Here is a 17,764-nt window from a genome sequence, read left to right as displayed (position 1 = left end):
CAATGAAATTACATTAGCTTGTCTAAAAGTTTATATTGTAGCATTCCTCACATATGTATTCGTGGACACTAATGGCAACAATGAAATTACATTAGCTTGTGTAAAAGTTTATTGCAGCCATGATATTTACAACCATATATTTTGGCAGTGTTCAAATATTGGTTACAGGAGGGGATTAAACTATTATTAGGACCCGCCAGAGTGGTGCAGATAAGAGGATGTATTTGTTGGTTCATTATAATACAACAACATTGCATTGAATTTATTTTTTGGACAGTTCTATGACAATAAATAGTACAGAATTAGAACATTGGGAAGTCAAATCTGTGGATCATAGAGAGTGTATTTTCAAGATGATCGACTAAATTAACAAGAGTATTTTAGTTGGCGCGTGAACACACATCTGTTTTCTTGTTTGTTTTACAGGAAGTGATTAAAAGATGATTAGGACCCGCTAGAGTATTGCCAGACAATAAAGTGGCCAAGAACTTTGGCCGAATCTGCCAAGGACTTGTCCATATATTCCCCCTCAATCCTGTTCCTCAACCACATCAATCCCCCACTTTTTAGTCTCCCCCACCAGCCCCTGCTTATCCCGTCTGCCCTCTACACTTCTGCACTTTGCTTCTCCTCTCAGTTACTCACTGCACACCATGGCAATAGTAAACAGACTTACTCACTTTATGATGTCCAGTGGTGGCCATCTTGTTTGTAGTTCTTATGGGAAAGCAACACGCACAACTTGCAAAGACGATTTGACATGATGAAATGGGCATTAGCTCTTCAGATGTTTGCAGGAGGTGCTAGAATCATTAATGACCACATTCAGGGTACTCAGGCCTGCCTGGCAGGTCGTTATCAGATCTTCCTCCCCCAAACATGGCCACAACGTTACGTTACAGACAGTGAATTATCAGAGAGCAATAATTGCTATATAGTGGCGCAATCCCCCAGCACAGAAAATCAACCAACCAGATTGAATCATCCACAAAGAGAGGACCCACAAATGCTTGTTACGCACCCACTCTCTAGCTCTTGATCCCGGTATGGGCTCGGAATGCCCCCATAATTCTCCAGTTTCACAAATCTCCCAAAACGTAGCTAATCCCAATAGATACACAAGCAGCAATTCTCAGTACTGCACTAATATTCAAATTCGCACGTCCAAACCCTGGCTTCCCACAGCCTGTACAGCACACTGCTGCTCTCAAGCTATGTTCCTACAATAACAATAACGTTGTCTATATTGAATACAATACAGGCACGTTATTATGTAAGTATTGTTATTAGTAGTATTAGCTAGATTTTCAAAACTAAACACATTCGTAAGAAATGTATCTTTGTAAAATGTCTTTAACCTTTGTTCCCATCTAAGAAATTGGAGAGAGTTTTTGAAGACATTTTGGTTATAAACCAACTATAGCAATGACAAACTATAGCAATGAAAACCAATTTGCAATCTATGTATCTCTTAAGCAAATACAAATCTACAAAGGTTTTTCTGAAGCAATGTCAACCTTTAGCAATGGCACAGGCCTCCAGATGCTTAGTTTTACTTGTCCTACAATGTCATGTTATCTAAAAAATAAGTCATGATCTCTGTACTCAGAAATGCCCTTCATGTCTTTTGTTTCTGGTTGTTTGGAGAAATTAACCAATTGATATCAGGTGTGGCTCTGCAGTGTTGCAGCTTCCTCGATTGTTGGTGACTCCGTCTGTTTTGATGTATGTATGTTTTGATGTACTTGGAAGAGGCTTTGGTGTTTACCGTATGGTCTTTTGTCTAGAATTGAGCATGATAACACAGGGCTGAACGCAAGCTGGTTCCTGGATCGAGTGGTCGTGACCGACATGAACAGACCCCACCTCCGCTTCTACTTCTCCTGCAACAATTGGCTGAGCAAGGAAGAAGGCGATGGACTTTTTGTACGCGATCTTCTTGGCAGCCTCAATCCCATGGACGTACCCAAAGGTAAGTCCCGTGTGCATGGGTGTATCATATGCTTTATATTCCATGGAAGTCGGCCGCAGTCTACCAACATGCATTTTAAGTTACGTCCTACGCCATTTTGAGAAAGGATATGCAGATTTGCCATGCGTTGTTTCTTGGTGAAATCATAGGACCTTTAGGTTACTAAAGAAATGTATATATTTTGGATGGATGATCTTGTGGTAGTATTTTGATGGTCTTTAGATGTGCATATGTTTAAAAAGCAGGAGCAAAAACAATGGGGCTGTCAGGAGTTTATCCGCAGTGTCTAAGTTACCCTGTTGACTTGGCTGCCAGTATAGGCAACTAGTGCCTTCAGCAACCAATACGGGGGCGGAGGGGGGCTAGGCTTTCTTAAATGCTTGAGATTGCTCCTGTGAACCCTTTTCTTGATTGAGGAACATGCACTATTTTTTGTCCTCATTATGAAATTCCCTAGAATGTTTCATTAATCCCTCTATTAAAAGGCCTTGGATTCTATCATTGTGAGGCTACTTGTATGGTTGTCATGATGACCCATGATCTTAGAGTTTGTTGGGTCCGTGAGAAGTATTTGTTTGCAGCCATGAGAATTAGGACTAAACTGATGTTTTAAGTGTAATTGTTTGATTTTAATGCTGATTTGTCCTTTTTAGTGTATTTTATTAAATAATTGCATAATTATATATTATTGGACTGGTTTAAAGGATTTATTCCCCAAAATAAATATCTATGATGACAATTAATTGGGACTTCATAAGCCTTCCTAGTAGTAGTGGTGGTGGAACAAAAACCTGTGTAACCATTTTTGACATATGTGAGCACAGGGAAGGGCGCTCAGCCAATTATGAAGCTTGAAATGCAGGTGTGAACTGCCAGTGTACCACCCATGTTACATCATCCACCTGAGGCCCCGGGGTGCAAATAGCTATCACACACTTGTCGGGGGCTGTGCCTGGGCTGGTAATGGCCCAGAGCCCTGCTGATGGGACCTACCTAGGCTTAGGTTGGCAGGCCGTTACTGGCCGGGGTATGCTCTCCGACGCGTGGCTGGTTGCTATAAAAAAGGGCTGACCAGTCAGAGGCTTTTAAGTACTTTATATCTCACATGTAGATAGATTTTGTTCCTAGAGTTTGTGAAAATCCCAAATCAATGCATGGAATCACTCAAGAGTGATAAATATGCTAGGTTAAAGCAAAATGTGGAATTATCATCGATAGGGGCTCACATAGGCTCTGCATTATCTATAGGTGGTTACAGCGGACCCCTATGGACATCATACTTTCTGTGGTCTAACCAAAATAGTGGTACACCTTTATTTTCAAGTATCAAGCCACATGTTTGAGAATTGTTTCAGCAGGAGGTGGCCTTTAGCTGAGTTGGATTAACGTTGGAGTCAATTGAGGAACGCATGCGTGATATTTAGTTATCTTGAGACAGGAGATGCTTGGCACCTTATAGTCCAGTCTTCATTTTCTGCCATCAGGAACTGGATTGGAAAGTCAGGACCGGGTTCATGAAGAAGCTGAGGTGTGGTCAGAAATAGCATGATGTGGATGGTACCCCACTGTCGGGACTTCCTGATGAGACTCAAGTCCCTGCTGTCAAATGATTGGTTCGGTGCCTGAAGGTCCAGACCCGTCAGCTGTTCTCGTTTCGGAGCTATCAAACACTCCAATCATTCAGGGTCGGAGACGGGCACAGTCTTGTTCCATAGGTCCCTGTGGAATCTGCCTCGCGAGACTCAGCTGGGGATATGCTTTGTGGATGGTGGAGTAGCGGAGCCACCACGAAGAATTGCTGAATGGGGCTGAGGCACTTCACATGCCTTCTGGCCCAATGAAGACCAGACCACAGCGATTGTGATGCCCGACGAGGTGCAGGCAAACCCCAACAGCGGAGAGCAGGTACCCAGGCATTCTGGAAGCAAGCTGGGTGCTCGGTGCGGGGCTTACACATGAAAGCAGCCTCTATCTTGGCTTTGGAACCGGTGCGTATACCGTCGTTTGGCCGACAGGCGCAACTACATTTATGCAGCTATGCCAGCTATTGATCTGTTCAGTTTTTATGATGCCTTTCTCTTACCTTTTTGGCCTAGCTGGGCCATGCGGTAAGGGCATGAGGGATCCTAGCCGAGCCTACCAAGAGCTGGGATGCAGGAGCTGGTTCTGGTTTCCCGCCGGAGTTATGTCATTAGGTCGTCTTGAAGATTCTTGTAGCTGGATTCTTCTTCCATATATCCATGTCAATGGCGCAGACCCTCTATATTAAAGGACAATTGGGTTGAGTCTAAGGGTCCCAAACCCCAGTGGCAGGATTGTGTCCATTTAAACATTGTGGCAGCAATAATCATCCTCAGTCAGTATGGCAATGATCACCATCAGGCAATATTAAGATATAGTTGCCCCCGGACGCGCTAATAATGTAATTCATTAGTTATCAGTGAGCTATCCTCACCATATAAACAGTAATCACGCACTAACCAGTGGTAGACATATTTACCCTTGGGTATGATATGACATGATATGATAAGGCATTTATAACGCACCTATACACAAGTGTTTCAAAGTGTGACGAGGCAAGGGAGGGGAAACAGAGGGAAGGACAGACAACGATCCTACTAGGCCCGGTGTCATTCAGATCGCGCAAGTGGATGGGAAGGGGGGAAAGGACAGTGCAGTATATGGGAATAGATACATAACAATAGGTAAATGTAACGTCCAGCAAGTGGTAAGTGTGGGGAAGTGCGGACAGCAGATGTCAAGTACTGGAAGGGTGACTGTAGGGATACAGAAACAGTCCCCAGATCCGGTTACAGTCAGGAGGTCGGCAGGTGAGAGGAGGGGAGAAAGCAGAAGCAAAGAGAAAGGTTTTGAGGTGTTTACGGTACCGGAGAGGCAACATTAGCAATAACAATCTCTTAGGCTGTGTTCGCCATGATAATCCATATCACCTGCAAGCGAGCATCCTGTCGGATCTGATCCCTTCGGACACAATAGCAAAGATTCCTCCTCTAAGGCGTTACAGTCATAAATAGCCTCTTAAAACAGCAAAGCAATAAGGGCCCAATCACATTTTACAGCAGGCATCAAACTCATATGGTGGTATAGCAGTAAAACCACCTCTTGTCACTATAGCAATAATGACTCAGCCGGCAGTACAGCACAATAGACAGACATGGATTGTGTTCATTTTATACATGTATGCAAATTGTCACATTGCCATTCATTGCACATCTAAGCCAATGAATTGCAACCAGCCATCTGTATGTATATTTCACATCCAGGCGTGTAAGTTGTCGTGTGGCACATCCTTCTCCAGGTGTGCATATTTGCATAATGTTTATTCGTGCCTTCACAGAAGTGAACTTATTTTATTCCAGCTTTTGGGTGGAGGTAAGCAATGGCAGATATGTGTGGAGGTATTCAACTGCGTAATTAGGCTGTATTTACCACATGTGGCATTCCCGAGCGCGAGGAAGCTACCTCCAAGCCCATAATACGTGGGAATTGAAACCAGGTGGCATTTGCCATGCTGCCTGTTTTTACCGTTGCCTGCAGCCTCATGATGAGGGCCACGGTACCACAATGCCTGCCTGCCTGGCAACGCTTCTCTCACCTGCCTGTCAAGTTCTCTACTCCCTCTCCTTGGCCAAAGACCACATACAAATGCAAGAAAAATGTATTCCTTCTTGCAAATCAATACAGGCGCAGCCATGGTGGCCAGCCAAGGCCGCCTTTCTAAAGCACAGGTCTCACACCACAGTGCAACCTCTCCCACACAAACATTTTCTCCCAAAACAATGATGAGTTTGGTTCTGGAACCTCGAAAATATTCCCATTTTGTCTGTTTCCGACAATCTTTGTAATCACTCAAAGCTGACAAACTTTGGAGCATTTGCCGTTTTTGAAATGTCTTTTTTTTATTGTATTTGTGTGTTTGCAATTCACCAACTCGCAGAAATCGCCTTGAAGCTCATAACGAGGAAGGGTAATACAGTTGGAGTAGAGGACATTTCAGAAGAAAAAAGGCGGGATCGAGGGACAGTTTCATGATGCAAGCGCATAAGCACACAGGAGTCGGTGAAACGGGGTAGCAGATTCATGGAACCGTCCACAGTGTCCACGAAAAGTGGTCGAAGTGTACGAAAAGAACTAGTGGAACCCTCTTCCCTACTACCCTGCCCCCACTCCCCACAAACCCTATCACCACGCCCGACTCCAACGTACTATACAAACCCCCAAACACATGCACCTGCTGGTTAAGGGAACATTCAATGCAGTGCACTCAAAGTGCAAGGTTCAACTTCTCCCTACACTTTTATTTTGAAACGAACTCACTTTCGAACAGTTCATTTAAAAAAAAAAAAGAAAGTATAGGAACAGTAAAACTTAATTAAAAATAGTAGAGGAGCACCGCGCCCAACGGATCCCACCCAGTTCGGCCACTGAAGACGAAGCATAGTCCTGGTTAGCACCTTGATCATGTCGAGTTGCCACCCAATGGGTCTGAAAGTGCTTGGAGTCGGCAGCAAGAGCCCTCCACATCGGCGCGGTGATATGCCTGCACATGGCAGATTGCAGGCCGCTGAACCACTGACTCCTTCGCGTAGTGCGGTCTTCGTTTGCTGTGAGCTGCAGATGGAGGAGATGAAAGATCTTGTTTGGGCTATGGGGCCACCGCAAAAAGAACATTTACAGAGACAGGTGTTCAAGTTCTTTTCAATTCTGGAGCAAGAGGTGTGGATCCCCCCACTCTAAGAGGCATACAACCTAATCAAAATGTATTTCTGCGTTTATTCAATCAGCCTGCCATTTTATAGTCAATATAAGAGAATAGTGACTAGGTAGCTACTGTTCAAAATATTCATTCCACAGAATTGTTTTTGGGTGGGAAGTTACACCAGTGTTTTATTGTTAGTGTACTCAAAGGGTGCAGGAACTACATGCTATAAAATGACAAATATTTAATTTAACAAAATTCACAGTCATCATTTGGAAGTATGGGTTGTCCAACTCTGGGCCTCGATGGCCGGAATCCTGATGTGTTTTCAGCATATCCCTCATTAATATTCACAAGGAAATTATTGTATGCAAAATTGCTCATAAATATTAACCCCTTAAGAGTGGATCCGGCCCACGAGGCCTGGAGTGGCCAAGCAATTTAGGGCTATTAGAAGCCACCTGTGTCTGTATAGAGCACCGCTGCCTCTGACTATGAGTTATACATTCTGGTAAAGACCTGGGTGACCTTTATCATAGTTCTAATGTGCTGTTGGAGACACGCTGGACGAGAGAGTTGAGTCAGCGCACCTGGAGGCAGTAGAAGGCGAGCGCCATCTCATATGGGAGGCAGGGAAGTGGGGTGGAAGAAGTTAGGCCCATGCAAAGCAACCAGGCCGAATTCCAGGTTCTTAGTACAGCCCATGTTTCATAGATGATCAAGGCGCAAAGGGTGGCAGTCTCAAGATTTTAATAGACCTTGGGAGCGCTCAGGCTGGTAGTTGAGTCTCCTTCAATCGACCTACTGCCATGCACAGCCCACTGGGGTCACGCATTCGGCAAGCGGGACCCACATGCCAGTTTTGGGTTGGCAAGTCTAGTTTGTCATTTAATCAGGGAAGGCTTGCTTGAAGAGCGCAGTTTTGGGGCTTCCTGAAATTGCTTGTACTTTTCCTCCACTCGCAGTAAGGTGAGTGAGGATGTTCCAGTGGTGTGAGTGCTGAGAGGAAAGCTTCCTTTAACATCTGCATGCTTCATTGGCGCACCATGGTTTCCTTTACATAGCTGGGGAGGGAGTACGGTTCAGGGCACCACTGGGAGCTGGCGTAGGAACGCGGAAGCTGGTCTCATGCGGGCCATTGGCCCTCCATTCGGTCTATTCTTGCTGCCTTACATTGGACAAATTGGAGTTGGTTAATTGTTTATAGCCCAATACAATAATCCCAGTGAGCCACCAGCAGTGCTCTGGGTACTTCTCCTCGTTGTCACAGCTACAGAAAAGATAGGGTCTTTTTAAAGAAATGGAGGTGGCCATGCATACTTTGGGTGATTGTGTTAATCTAAAGAGAGAAAGGTAAATTGCCATAACAAATGATTCCTTGAGCCTTTGCATTGCTAAGCAGGAGAGCTGCCCAGGCTCTCAGACTTTGGTGGGTGGCGTGCGTAGGACTTGTGACTTCTGGCCATTCAGACACTGCTCTATGTATTAGAGCCTATCAATTATATGTGCATTCATAGACGAGGGCATGAACCTCGGGCCTTAGGATCGAAGCCTTAATATCAGGGTTGTCCAACTCTGGGCCGCAAGGGCCGGAATCCTGATGGGTTTTCAGGATATCCCTCAATAATATTAATGGGAACAAAATGTGCTTACATTTAGAATCATTGTATGCAAATTCATCTCATGAACATTAATAAGGGGTATCCAGAAAATCCGACATGGTTCCAGCCCTCGAGGCCTGGAGTTGGACAACGCAGCTATTAATTGCTTTGGGATCAAGACCCGTACACAGGAAATATCCCTGTGGTGAGTCTGTGGCTGTGAAGACAGACGCCACCAATGTAAATATAAACCTATTGCTGCAAAGAAAAAGATGCTTTGCAACATGGCTTCCCTGCGTTCACAGTAGAAAAGCCTGCTCCAGCCTGGGCCCCTGTACAGCGATAACACTGTGTTCCCTACTGAGGATGTTACCATCTGTTTCCTACTGCAAGAGCCAATCAGAGCAATGCAGGATGCGAGCGAGACATCTGTAGATGCATTTAAAATTCTGATGGTACACAGTGATGTATAAAATGGCAGCCATGTGAAAATTGGTACAGAGGGAGCACGTGACCTGCCTTTACAGCTGCAAATTGTTTTTATGAACCCGACATAATCTTAACATTGACATCTAAAGCTGTGAGGTAAATTGTCTGTACAACTCCTCTCATATCTCCCCACCTTCTGGCTACCCAATTCCCTCGAATCCACTGTAATCTGGACATCAACTGTTTCCTGGGATTATATAGCTCATGTATGATGTAAGAGCCTTGTTTGGCAGCATCCCTCTGGAACAGCGGAGCACTTACTTGCCTCTACCATAGTTTTGCAGAAGATAGACAAAGGCATGGCCTTTTCGGAGGCCCTTTTCTCACATACCCTATTTCTGTCTCATTTGTGACGATTGTACATCGCGTTACCCCATGGTGCTATAGCTATGCCTTCATTAATGTGTAATTAAAGTGTAATTAATTATTGCGACCACCAATGGCCCCCTTTGATTGTGTATATTGCATAGCTCTACATGCCCAGTGGGAATTGAGACCTCCAATTACCCCCCTTCACTGTGTATATTGCATAGCTCTGCATACCCAGTAGGAATTGAGATCTCCAGCCATCCCCATTCAATGTGTATATTGCATAGCTCTGCATACCCAGTAGGAATTGAGATCTCCAGCCATCCCCATTCAATGTGTATAATGCATAGTTCTGCATACCCAGTGGGAAATGAGACCCCCAACGACCCCCTTCACTGTGTATATTGCATAGCTCTGCATACGCAGTGGGAATTGGGACCTCCAATGACCCCCCTTCACTATGTATATTGCATAGATCTGCATACCCAGTGGGATTTGAGACCTCCAGCCACCGCCTTCACTATGTATAGTGCATACCTCTGCATACCCAGTAGACAATGAGACCTCCGATGACCCCCCCTTCACTGTGTATATTACATAACTCTGCATACCATGCAATTGATGTCACTGTTACATTAGTCCAATAAAGGCTTGTATGTGTCAGGGCCGGAGAGCTCGACCAGTGTTTTGTTTCATATGGCCACCACCACAGCTTCTCTGAGAGTTTGGGCCACCCTCACATTTTCAAACGATGAATTAATGATACATCCAAGATAATCGCCAAATAACAAAAGAGCTCTGATTGGCTGGGGTAGTCCCCAAGCAGTGTTTTGCAGTGGACATATATAGCTAAGCCTTTTGTTTGGGTTATAGCTCTGTTGTAAGCTTTTAGTAGTTTGGCATCACCAGGCAAAATAGAGGTGTAAGGCCACAATTGTCAACATCCCGTGCTATCTCCCACGGATGTTGCATATTGGGGGGCTATGATAGGGTCAGTGGCTGCATTGATTTTCTTTAACTCTGACAATCTCTCTAAGGACCATTAAACAATTTCGTACAGCAAACATACTCCCACCCCAGCCTCAGCAATTTCTACGCACTCATAACACCTGATAAACCCCCCCACCACAGCCATTTCCATAGATCACATTTTTTTGTACCTTTTTTCCATACTAATGGTCCCATCCAATCTGTTATTTAGCCCTCACATTTCCAATTCTTGCATGGCTCATTCTTTCATCTATTTTTTCTCATTTAGTTTCCTTTCTTGTTCTCTTTCATATTTGTTTGCAATCATTCCTCTGGGCTACAGCTATTATATGTTTGTATTATCCACCTTATCATTCCTTTTATGCTTACACCAGAAGGGCACCTTCCCACTGCATTCCTTTCCACTGCACAATGTTCACCCCTTTTCTCCTCATACCCCTAGGTGTCTCACCCCATTTTAACATGTGACCTAGCATTTTCTCTGCCCCTTTCCCTGTGAAGGGAAACTGGCTGCATTTTTGCAGAAAACATCCTTCACCATTCGCCTCTTTCTCTCCCCATCATGTTTTATGATGGCTGCATTCCTGAGCTCTGGATGCTCACACCAGCAACAGGGGAATAGGGTCTATGCTCTTACCCGATCGCCGCCCCCACACACCCCACTTCTATGGCAGGAGACATCTGTACTATTCCACATGCGGTTTAGATTTTGCTATCTGTCCTGCATAATCTACCTGTTTCTTTTCAATGGGTATATGCACCGCGTGAACATATGCACATGGCTGGAATGTGGAGATGGGTAGAGCCATGACATTGGCCCACAGAGATCTTCAATCAGATGAAGTAGCCATCGTTCTCTGGATTTTTGTATGTATGTATGAGTGTGTTTGGCATTGCACAACTGTTTGTATTCTTTGAACATGTTGGAAAAGATCGTGGCTGCCCATCTCCAATTGCATGTTGAAAACCAACAGGTACTACATTGCTTGCAATTTGTTTTACACCATATGCATTTGTCCAAGTCTGCCCTGATCAATGCCTGGGATGACATCCTTCTAAATGCTCCCGAGGAGTACCTCTCACTGGGGGTGATGTTTGACCTCTCTGCAGACACTTATACTGCGGATCATGAGTTCTTCATCTCTTGAACGATCGATATAACGGAGGCTTCTGAGAAGGCTCTTGCATGGTTTCAGTCCTTTAGATTTGATAGACTACAGAGGATAAAACGGGGATGTCTTTCATCCAACTCTGTCCCTGTCAATTATGGGGTTCCACATGGCTCTCTCATGTCCTCACTTTTATTTATCCTTTGTATATGTCTTCTTTTTGCTCCTTTTGAAAAGTTTGAGGTACAGTATCATTCCTATGTGGCCGATACATAGGTTTATATTAAATATCTGTCTCTTATTTGATGGACTGTCTTCAAGAGGAATATGAATATATATTGCATAATTGACTACAAATACACCTCTCCAAAATTGACGTTCCGTTGCTGTGGACAAACTCCCACCGCTCTTCTAGGATTCGGCACTGGATGCGTTGACTCTGTGAAAAACATTGGTATCCATTGGGAAGGCGACCTTAGTTTCAACCATCAGTTAGGGGAGATTGTGAAAAGTAAATTTTGTTAAACCTCAACAACTTTGAAAGATTGATCAAAACCTACCTCAAACTGAGTCTGATACATGTTTTTGGAACGTCGATTAACTCCAAACTAGGCTACCCTAATGCATTATATTTTGGAATCCCTGAGTACTGTGATGGGTCAGAAATGCAAGACGGACACAAAGGCACTAATAGACACAACATAAATATACAAGGAATATTTTATCTGTCTTCACTTCCACAATATATTATATCAATCAATATCAAAGGTTTTAGAAAGTACTCGTTGTGACCAGAGTTGGACTCCATTCCCCAGTACCCGATGTGAGGATGTGAGGAGGTTTGAACAATAACTGCTTCTCTTTATATTCTCTTGACAATGTGGATTACAGCTCTTCCCAGTTTGGCATTCCATAAAAGGCAAGTTGTGCCTTTGCCGTCTGGGTATTATTTTGTTATTGCCTTTTGGCTGTAGGCAATGTAGGTTACAGTTTTCTCCCCTTCACATATAAGGAGGTTTGTGCTGCTGCAGCCTTTGTATTACTCTTATGCAATCTCTTGGCTTCTAGCAATGCAGATTACAACTATCCCCCAATTGATATCCATTATGGGGAGAGTTATGCCCTTGCTTCCTTTGTGTCACTCTTCTGTGTCCTTGCCAATACAGGTTACAATTATCTCCCAATTGGTATCCCTTATCAGGAGAGATGCGTCCTGGCTGCTTCTTTTCATTCTTTCGATATTCAAAACCATTAATGTTACTTATCTGTATTTTTCCCCTGTTTCGGGCCAACTCACTGGTCTTCCTTCGCATCTCCTCTTGACTCGCGGGTGCTGCTGCGAATCTCCTCATGTCTCTCTGTTTCTGTCATCTCCATTCTGACTGTTGCGGTAAGCACATTCCTTTAGAGGAGCCCTGACAGCTCTGTGTGACCTCTGGGTCTACTTCTACACCATAGCGGTAAACAAGGTGTCCTGCTCCGGTGTTTCTTACCCAAAAAACTAGACCTCTTATTATGCTTCATCAACTTCCTCGTCCCAGTACCACAGGCATTATGGGACTTGAAGTCCATAATGTTTTTGGTATTTTTATAATTAGTTAACTGAAACTGATTTGTGAACTGAGCGTTGTCAAGCTTATGGGAAGTTGTTAAAAGAGGTGGTGATTTACGCTTGTGTTTTTGACCTCTATATAGGGCAGAATCATAACAATTGAAGGTTGTGATATTTACTTTCTGAACCCCAATTTAACAGGTTTCATGCTGTTTATCAGAAGTTTCATAGCCTGTGCTTTGGGTAGTTCTGGGAGAAGGAATCGTACATTGACAGCATGCCATTACATATTTGGGTATTATTGGAACCTCATCCTCAAAAGAGGATGAATACTGCACCGCGTCTCTCCTAGCGGAGTCACCACATCCCCTTGACAGCCATTTCCTCCTATATGATCCTCCATCATGTTACTATCCCCAGGGTTAGGATCAAGTAGCAGTTGCCTTCACCTGGCCACATGGATGGGGACTTTAGGCTGGGGTTTAGTGATGACTCCCCAGGATACCTCACAGTACCAACTCAATAGGTGACATTTATTCAAAATGCTGGAGTTCATCTAATGTATGGGCTCTCCAAGATTCCCTGTCTTTCTAGTGTTTGTCAAGCCCTCCACTGGGTGCCACATTGTTTTATTATTTGTGTATTTACTGAGTGCAGACCTATCTAATGGAAGAAACAGAATGCTTTACAAGTCATAGGGGAAGTACGTGTCAAGGGAAGCAGGTGAAATGGATCAATACAAGGGATCGGGAAACTAACAACGGGGGAGAGTGAGGGTGGGAAACTTTGCAGCAAGGGATCTACAAGCACCCGGGAAAGTAAACGGGGGAGAAGACTGTCACCCATTCTCAGGTTAGGTGGGGAATGTAGGGTGTGGGGTCCTAGGTGTTAGGCAGGAGTCGTTCCCTTAAGAGGACAGAGGCTAGCACAGGGGCAACGTGCTGGTCTTGGAAGCAAGACCACGCAAAGCAACATAGGTTTGAATCCCGGATGTGCGCTTAGAAACCAAACTCAGTTATGGTATTAGGCGTGTTATAAAAAAACAACTGAATGAATAAATAAGGAGGGTTTTGAGCCCATTCCTGAAATGTGGAAGTGATCAGTCTGTGCTGACACGGAGGAGGTTCCAGAGTGTGGGGCTTGCCAATTGGCACTTGTTGCTTTGCATTAATGGGTTAATAAGGACACCAAAACTAGATGGAAGACTATGGGAAGATACACATTTGTGGCAGGTGTACAATCAGAACCTCCCTCCCATTTAACATTTTAGAAAGCCCTGAAGTCCTTTCTTTTTTATTGATTTTTGTCTCTGGTTATTTGGAGGCTTTTTATTGTTTCTACAATCTGCACTAGATGTAGCTTTGTTCTGCTTGGTCATGCTGTATACATTTCTCAAATCAACTCAAACCATATACATCCGTGTTTTCCCCAGGTGAATTAACATGTCTGGCTGCCTGTAAGGTGTCCAATAGCTGCTGAAAGTTTTATATTTCCCAGGGAGTACAGCATGACCGTAGCTCAGGTATGCACCTCCACGCCATCCTTCTGAAAATCCAATATTGGGGTCACGTATATGTGGAATATAGATTTGAACATAGGTGGTCATGCCTGGGCTGCCTTGGGTTTGCAGATATGAAACGAGGAAGGGTTAACTCTGACTAGTACAGCTGTACTTCTCGGAAAGTTGGAGTAACCCCTCACCCTGGACTTGTTCACTCCTGACAGGCCTGCAAAGTTTAAATGAGGTGACCAGAATGATAGACTAGAGGAAACACTGTTTGAGTTTGGCTACCCTTACCCTAGCAATAACTACCCATAAACAGTTGACTCGAAGATATGATGCAGAATATTTCAGAAGTACTTTCAACATTACTACAAAGTGCTCTAATGGCAAAGTACAGCCTGATACCCTGGCGGATTGTACTTGCTACATGGCAGTCTATGAGATAGTCTCTTTGCTCACTTCATCCGACTTAGAAACCGGATGCGATTTAGTTCCAAGTGTTGTACTCTCCGCTGCTCATCCAGTGAAGGGGCCCTGTATCTGAGAAAGGTGACAAGTTGAGAATTCAGGCAACCTTCAGGGGATGTTGTGAGATCCTGAAGCGGTAGCACAAGACCCTTATCAAGCCTGCAAAGAAACAAGGACACAGTATACCTCAGTAAATGTGAATTAACACCTAAAGACATTCTTACCTCTGATGCTAAATCTGTCCCAGAAACCTGTTTAGTTTCAGATGACTCCAACAGACCCTGTCGGTGGCAAAGATTGAAGCTGTGTATCTAAAACAGCAGTACTATGGCAGTACTTAATATTACACAGCCACTTTTCCATTATCCAGATGTTAACGGTCTAAGTCTGAGACTCCCAACCATGAGAATGAAATACTGACGCTTGCCCCAAGATTTTGAAATGTTGACTTAGTTCTTTGTAGAGGCTGTAAATAACTGGACTGTGAGTGAAACCCTCTCAGAATGTCATGGAAACTAAAACCCATGGCCCATGAACCAGGTCCACCCACAGAGTGATCCAACCAGCCCTGCAGCCAAGGGACACAAGCTTGTTCATCGCCAAGCAGAACTGCTTCTGGACATAGAGTCTGACTTGGATATGTTTTATTCTCGGTAAGGCTTTGGGTCAGTGATGCAACCTCCATTGAACGTAATCCTATTAGACAGGCATCCTATTAGACATAACATAACATAACATAACATTTGTGAATGTTTTAGGTGTTAGGCTTGGTGTTTGTGCCCAGCTTTGTCCAATATGTTAGGAATGTGTGTGGTTCAGACCACACGCATTAGCAGAGCTCTAGTTGCCTATATCTGAACCCATACACTGCCTCTACCCTGAGAGCCTGGGTGAATCTCCTGGCTCTTGGTTGTGGGAGGGATTCTGGAATTGGCTTAACGATTCCCGGCCCATCTAGGGCAAGGTGAATTGCTGCGGTGTTTCTGCCGTAAATTGTTCCAATTTTATGCCCCACACCGACCCTGAGTGCACAATTGCACTTCTGCCCTCATTAAGACCCAGTGGCCCGGAAGTTACAGTGCTCTGAAATAAGGGGCTTCACCAGTGTTAAAAGAAAATGGCTGCCTGAATGGGGAGTCAGTCTTACAAGCATTTAGTAAAATTAACCCCCAAAAAATGAAAGTGACAAGAAAAAAACAAAACAGAACAACTGACTGACTAGCATCTTTTTATTATTCACTGTGAAAATCTAGATTTTCAATATAAGGATTTCCCACAAATGACTGCACTCTCTTACGTCAGCACGGCCACGCTACAGCGTTCAGCTCCAATTAAAGACCCATGCCCAGGAGGTCACAAGGCATTTTACAGAGGCCGTGGTATAGTGGAGTGGATTGGGCTTGGGGGATATGGTACCCTAGTTCAGGTAACCCCCTTGGCCCTAATAACATAGTGATTTCAAAAACAATACTTTCAGGACATTTTCCTGTTTTTTTTTATAACTGTGACGGCCTATACATTACACAAGAACATGGCAACCATTTCCTTCCAAAGAAGCCCCACTTCCCAGTGGGGAATGAAATGCAAGCGGACACCAAAACAGTGCCCATTCACCTATGACGAAGAGGCCATGTTTGAGGTACTTTAGCACCTGAAACCTGCCTCTTGGATACATTAAGAATGTTCTTTTTATGAACACATGGGCCTGATTATTGTTAACTAATTAATGACATATACACACACATATCCTTTGAAAATATATAATTCTTTTAGAATGTTTGTAAATTGGGAATGGAGCGTGTGCACAGCCATCCTTACCGAGGCTTGGTTACAATTCTCACACTTGAACCCAAAATCAGGCTGGAACCCTCACTGGTGTTATTCATTCTCTTCCGCTTTGCTACAGGGGTATTTTGAAAGAGCACTACAGGAGGGTACAAGCCGTCCATCTTAGAATAATAACCTATTAAAAATAATGAAAATGAAAGCATTCATTATTTGGTTAATCTAGGTTTTGATAAAGTGCTTCTCGGTAAAGCAAGTGTAATATTCTTGTCATATATCTACACCATTGCAAATGAAAGTTTTCAAATTTTAAAAAGAGTTAGTTTGCACTTGTAAAACTATCAAATAATGTCCTTCCTATATATAGCTGCTTTGGGAAAAAACGCCCCTTCCCTTAACCTCCAATGTAGTGTTTTCCCTCTGGTTGTGTAGCCTACATAGAAAGACATAGAGACATACTGTGGGACAAAGGGAGAAAAAAGAGTGCAGAGAGAAAGAGGGTTAGAGGAGGCGCAGTGAGAGAGAGTTAGAAATGGGAGATAGAAAGAGAGGGGAAGAGAGACAGTGAGAAAGAGAGAGAGAGAGAGAGAGAGAGAGAAAGAGAGAGAGATAGAAAGAGCGATTGTTGCATAATGATATAATGATATACTGGGTACTGTTAGTAAAAAAGGCTTTGGTGAGGTGATATTAAGGTGACAGTTTAACAAAACAAAACCCTTGAAAATGGCAGATGGTGAAATCTACGCCATCTTACCTCCGAACCCCCAGTTGCACAACCCATGAGCACAATGATGACATCACATGTTACATCAGTTATGACATCATTAATGACATCACTGGAAGAGCGGTTCAGACTTGAAGTGAGAGAGTTGTGTTCTTTTAGAGAAAACCACTACAGCACATAAATAAAGAGTGTATGGAGACACAGGGGATCTCAGAGTTAAGATGGGGAGTGGCTTTCAACACCTACCCATTTACAGGGGTTTTGTTCCATTAAATCATTATCCCAACTAAAGTTTTTTCAATGAATATTAAGGATTTGGCACTGAGTTCCTCAGCCCTATGTGGGCTATTCGGGATCACTGCCTATATATGTGTTACAATGTCATCACCCTGTTTTGGAGTACTTCGGACTTCACTGCCCCCCTCCCTCTCATTCAGGTCGGCCGTTACCTAGCCTCAGGCGGCGTCGTTCATCAGTGGAGAGGATGGCTGCGGAACTGCTATTCGATGGCCTTCGGCTCTCATGCAGTGGTTCCTCGACT

The 17,764-nt window shown here is 43.9% G+C and overlaps 1 protein-coding gene across 2 annotated transcripts in view; it reads left to right on the top strand.

Annotated features, from left to right (window-relative positions):
- The window catches only part of LOXHD1 (lipoxygenase homology PLAT domains 1), a 1,234,736-nt gene that overhangs the window by 576,230 nt on the left and 640,742 nt on the right, over positions 1-17,764 (top strand). For both annotated transcript variants that reach the window (XM_069626921.1, XM_069626920.1), the window contains one exon: positions 1,788-1,972. In XM_069626921.1, the coding sequence (XP_069483022.1) occupies positions 1,788-1,972 (185 nt within the window). The remainder of the gene's footprint in view (positions 1-1,787; positions 1,973-17,764) is intronic.

This window comes from Ambystoma mexicanum, chromosome 6p, assembly GCF_040938575.1.
Source record: "Ambystoma mexicanum isolate Mex_15411 chromosome 6p, UKY_AmexF1_1, whole genome shotgun sequence".
In the NCBI taxonomy this organism is placed as follows: Eukaryota; Metazoa; Chordata; class Amphibia; order Caudata; family Ambystomatidae; genus Ambystoma; species Ambystoma mexicanum.
Note: the sequence above shows the minus strand (reverse complement) of the source record. Positions and strands in the feature narration are given on the sequence as shown.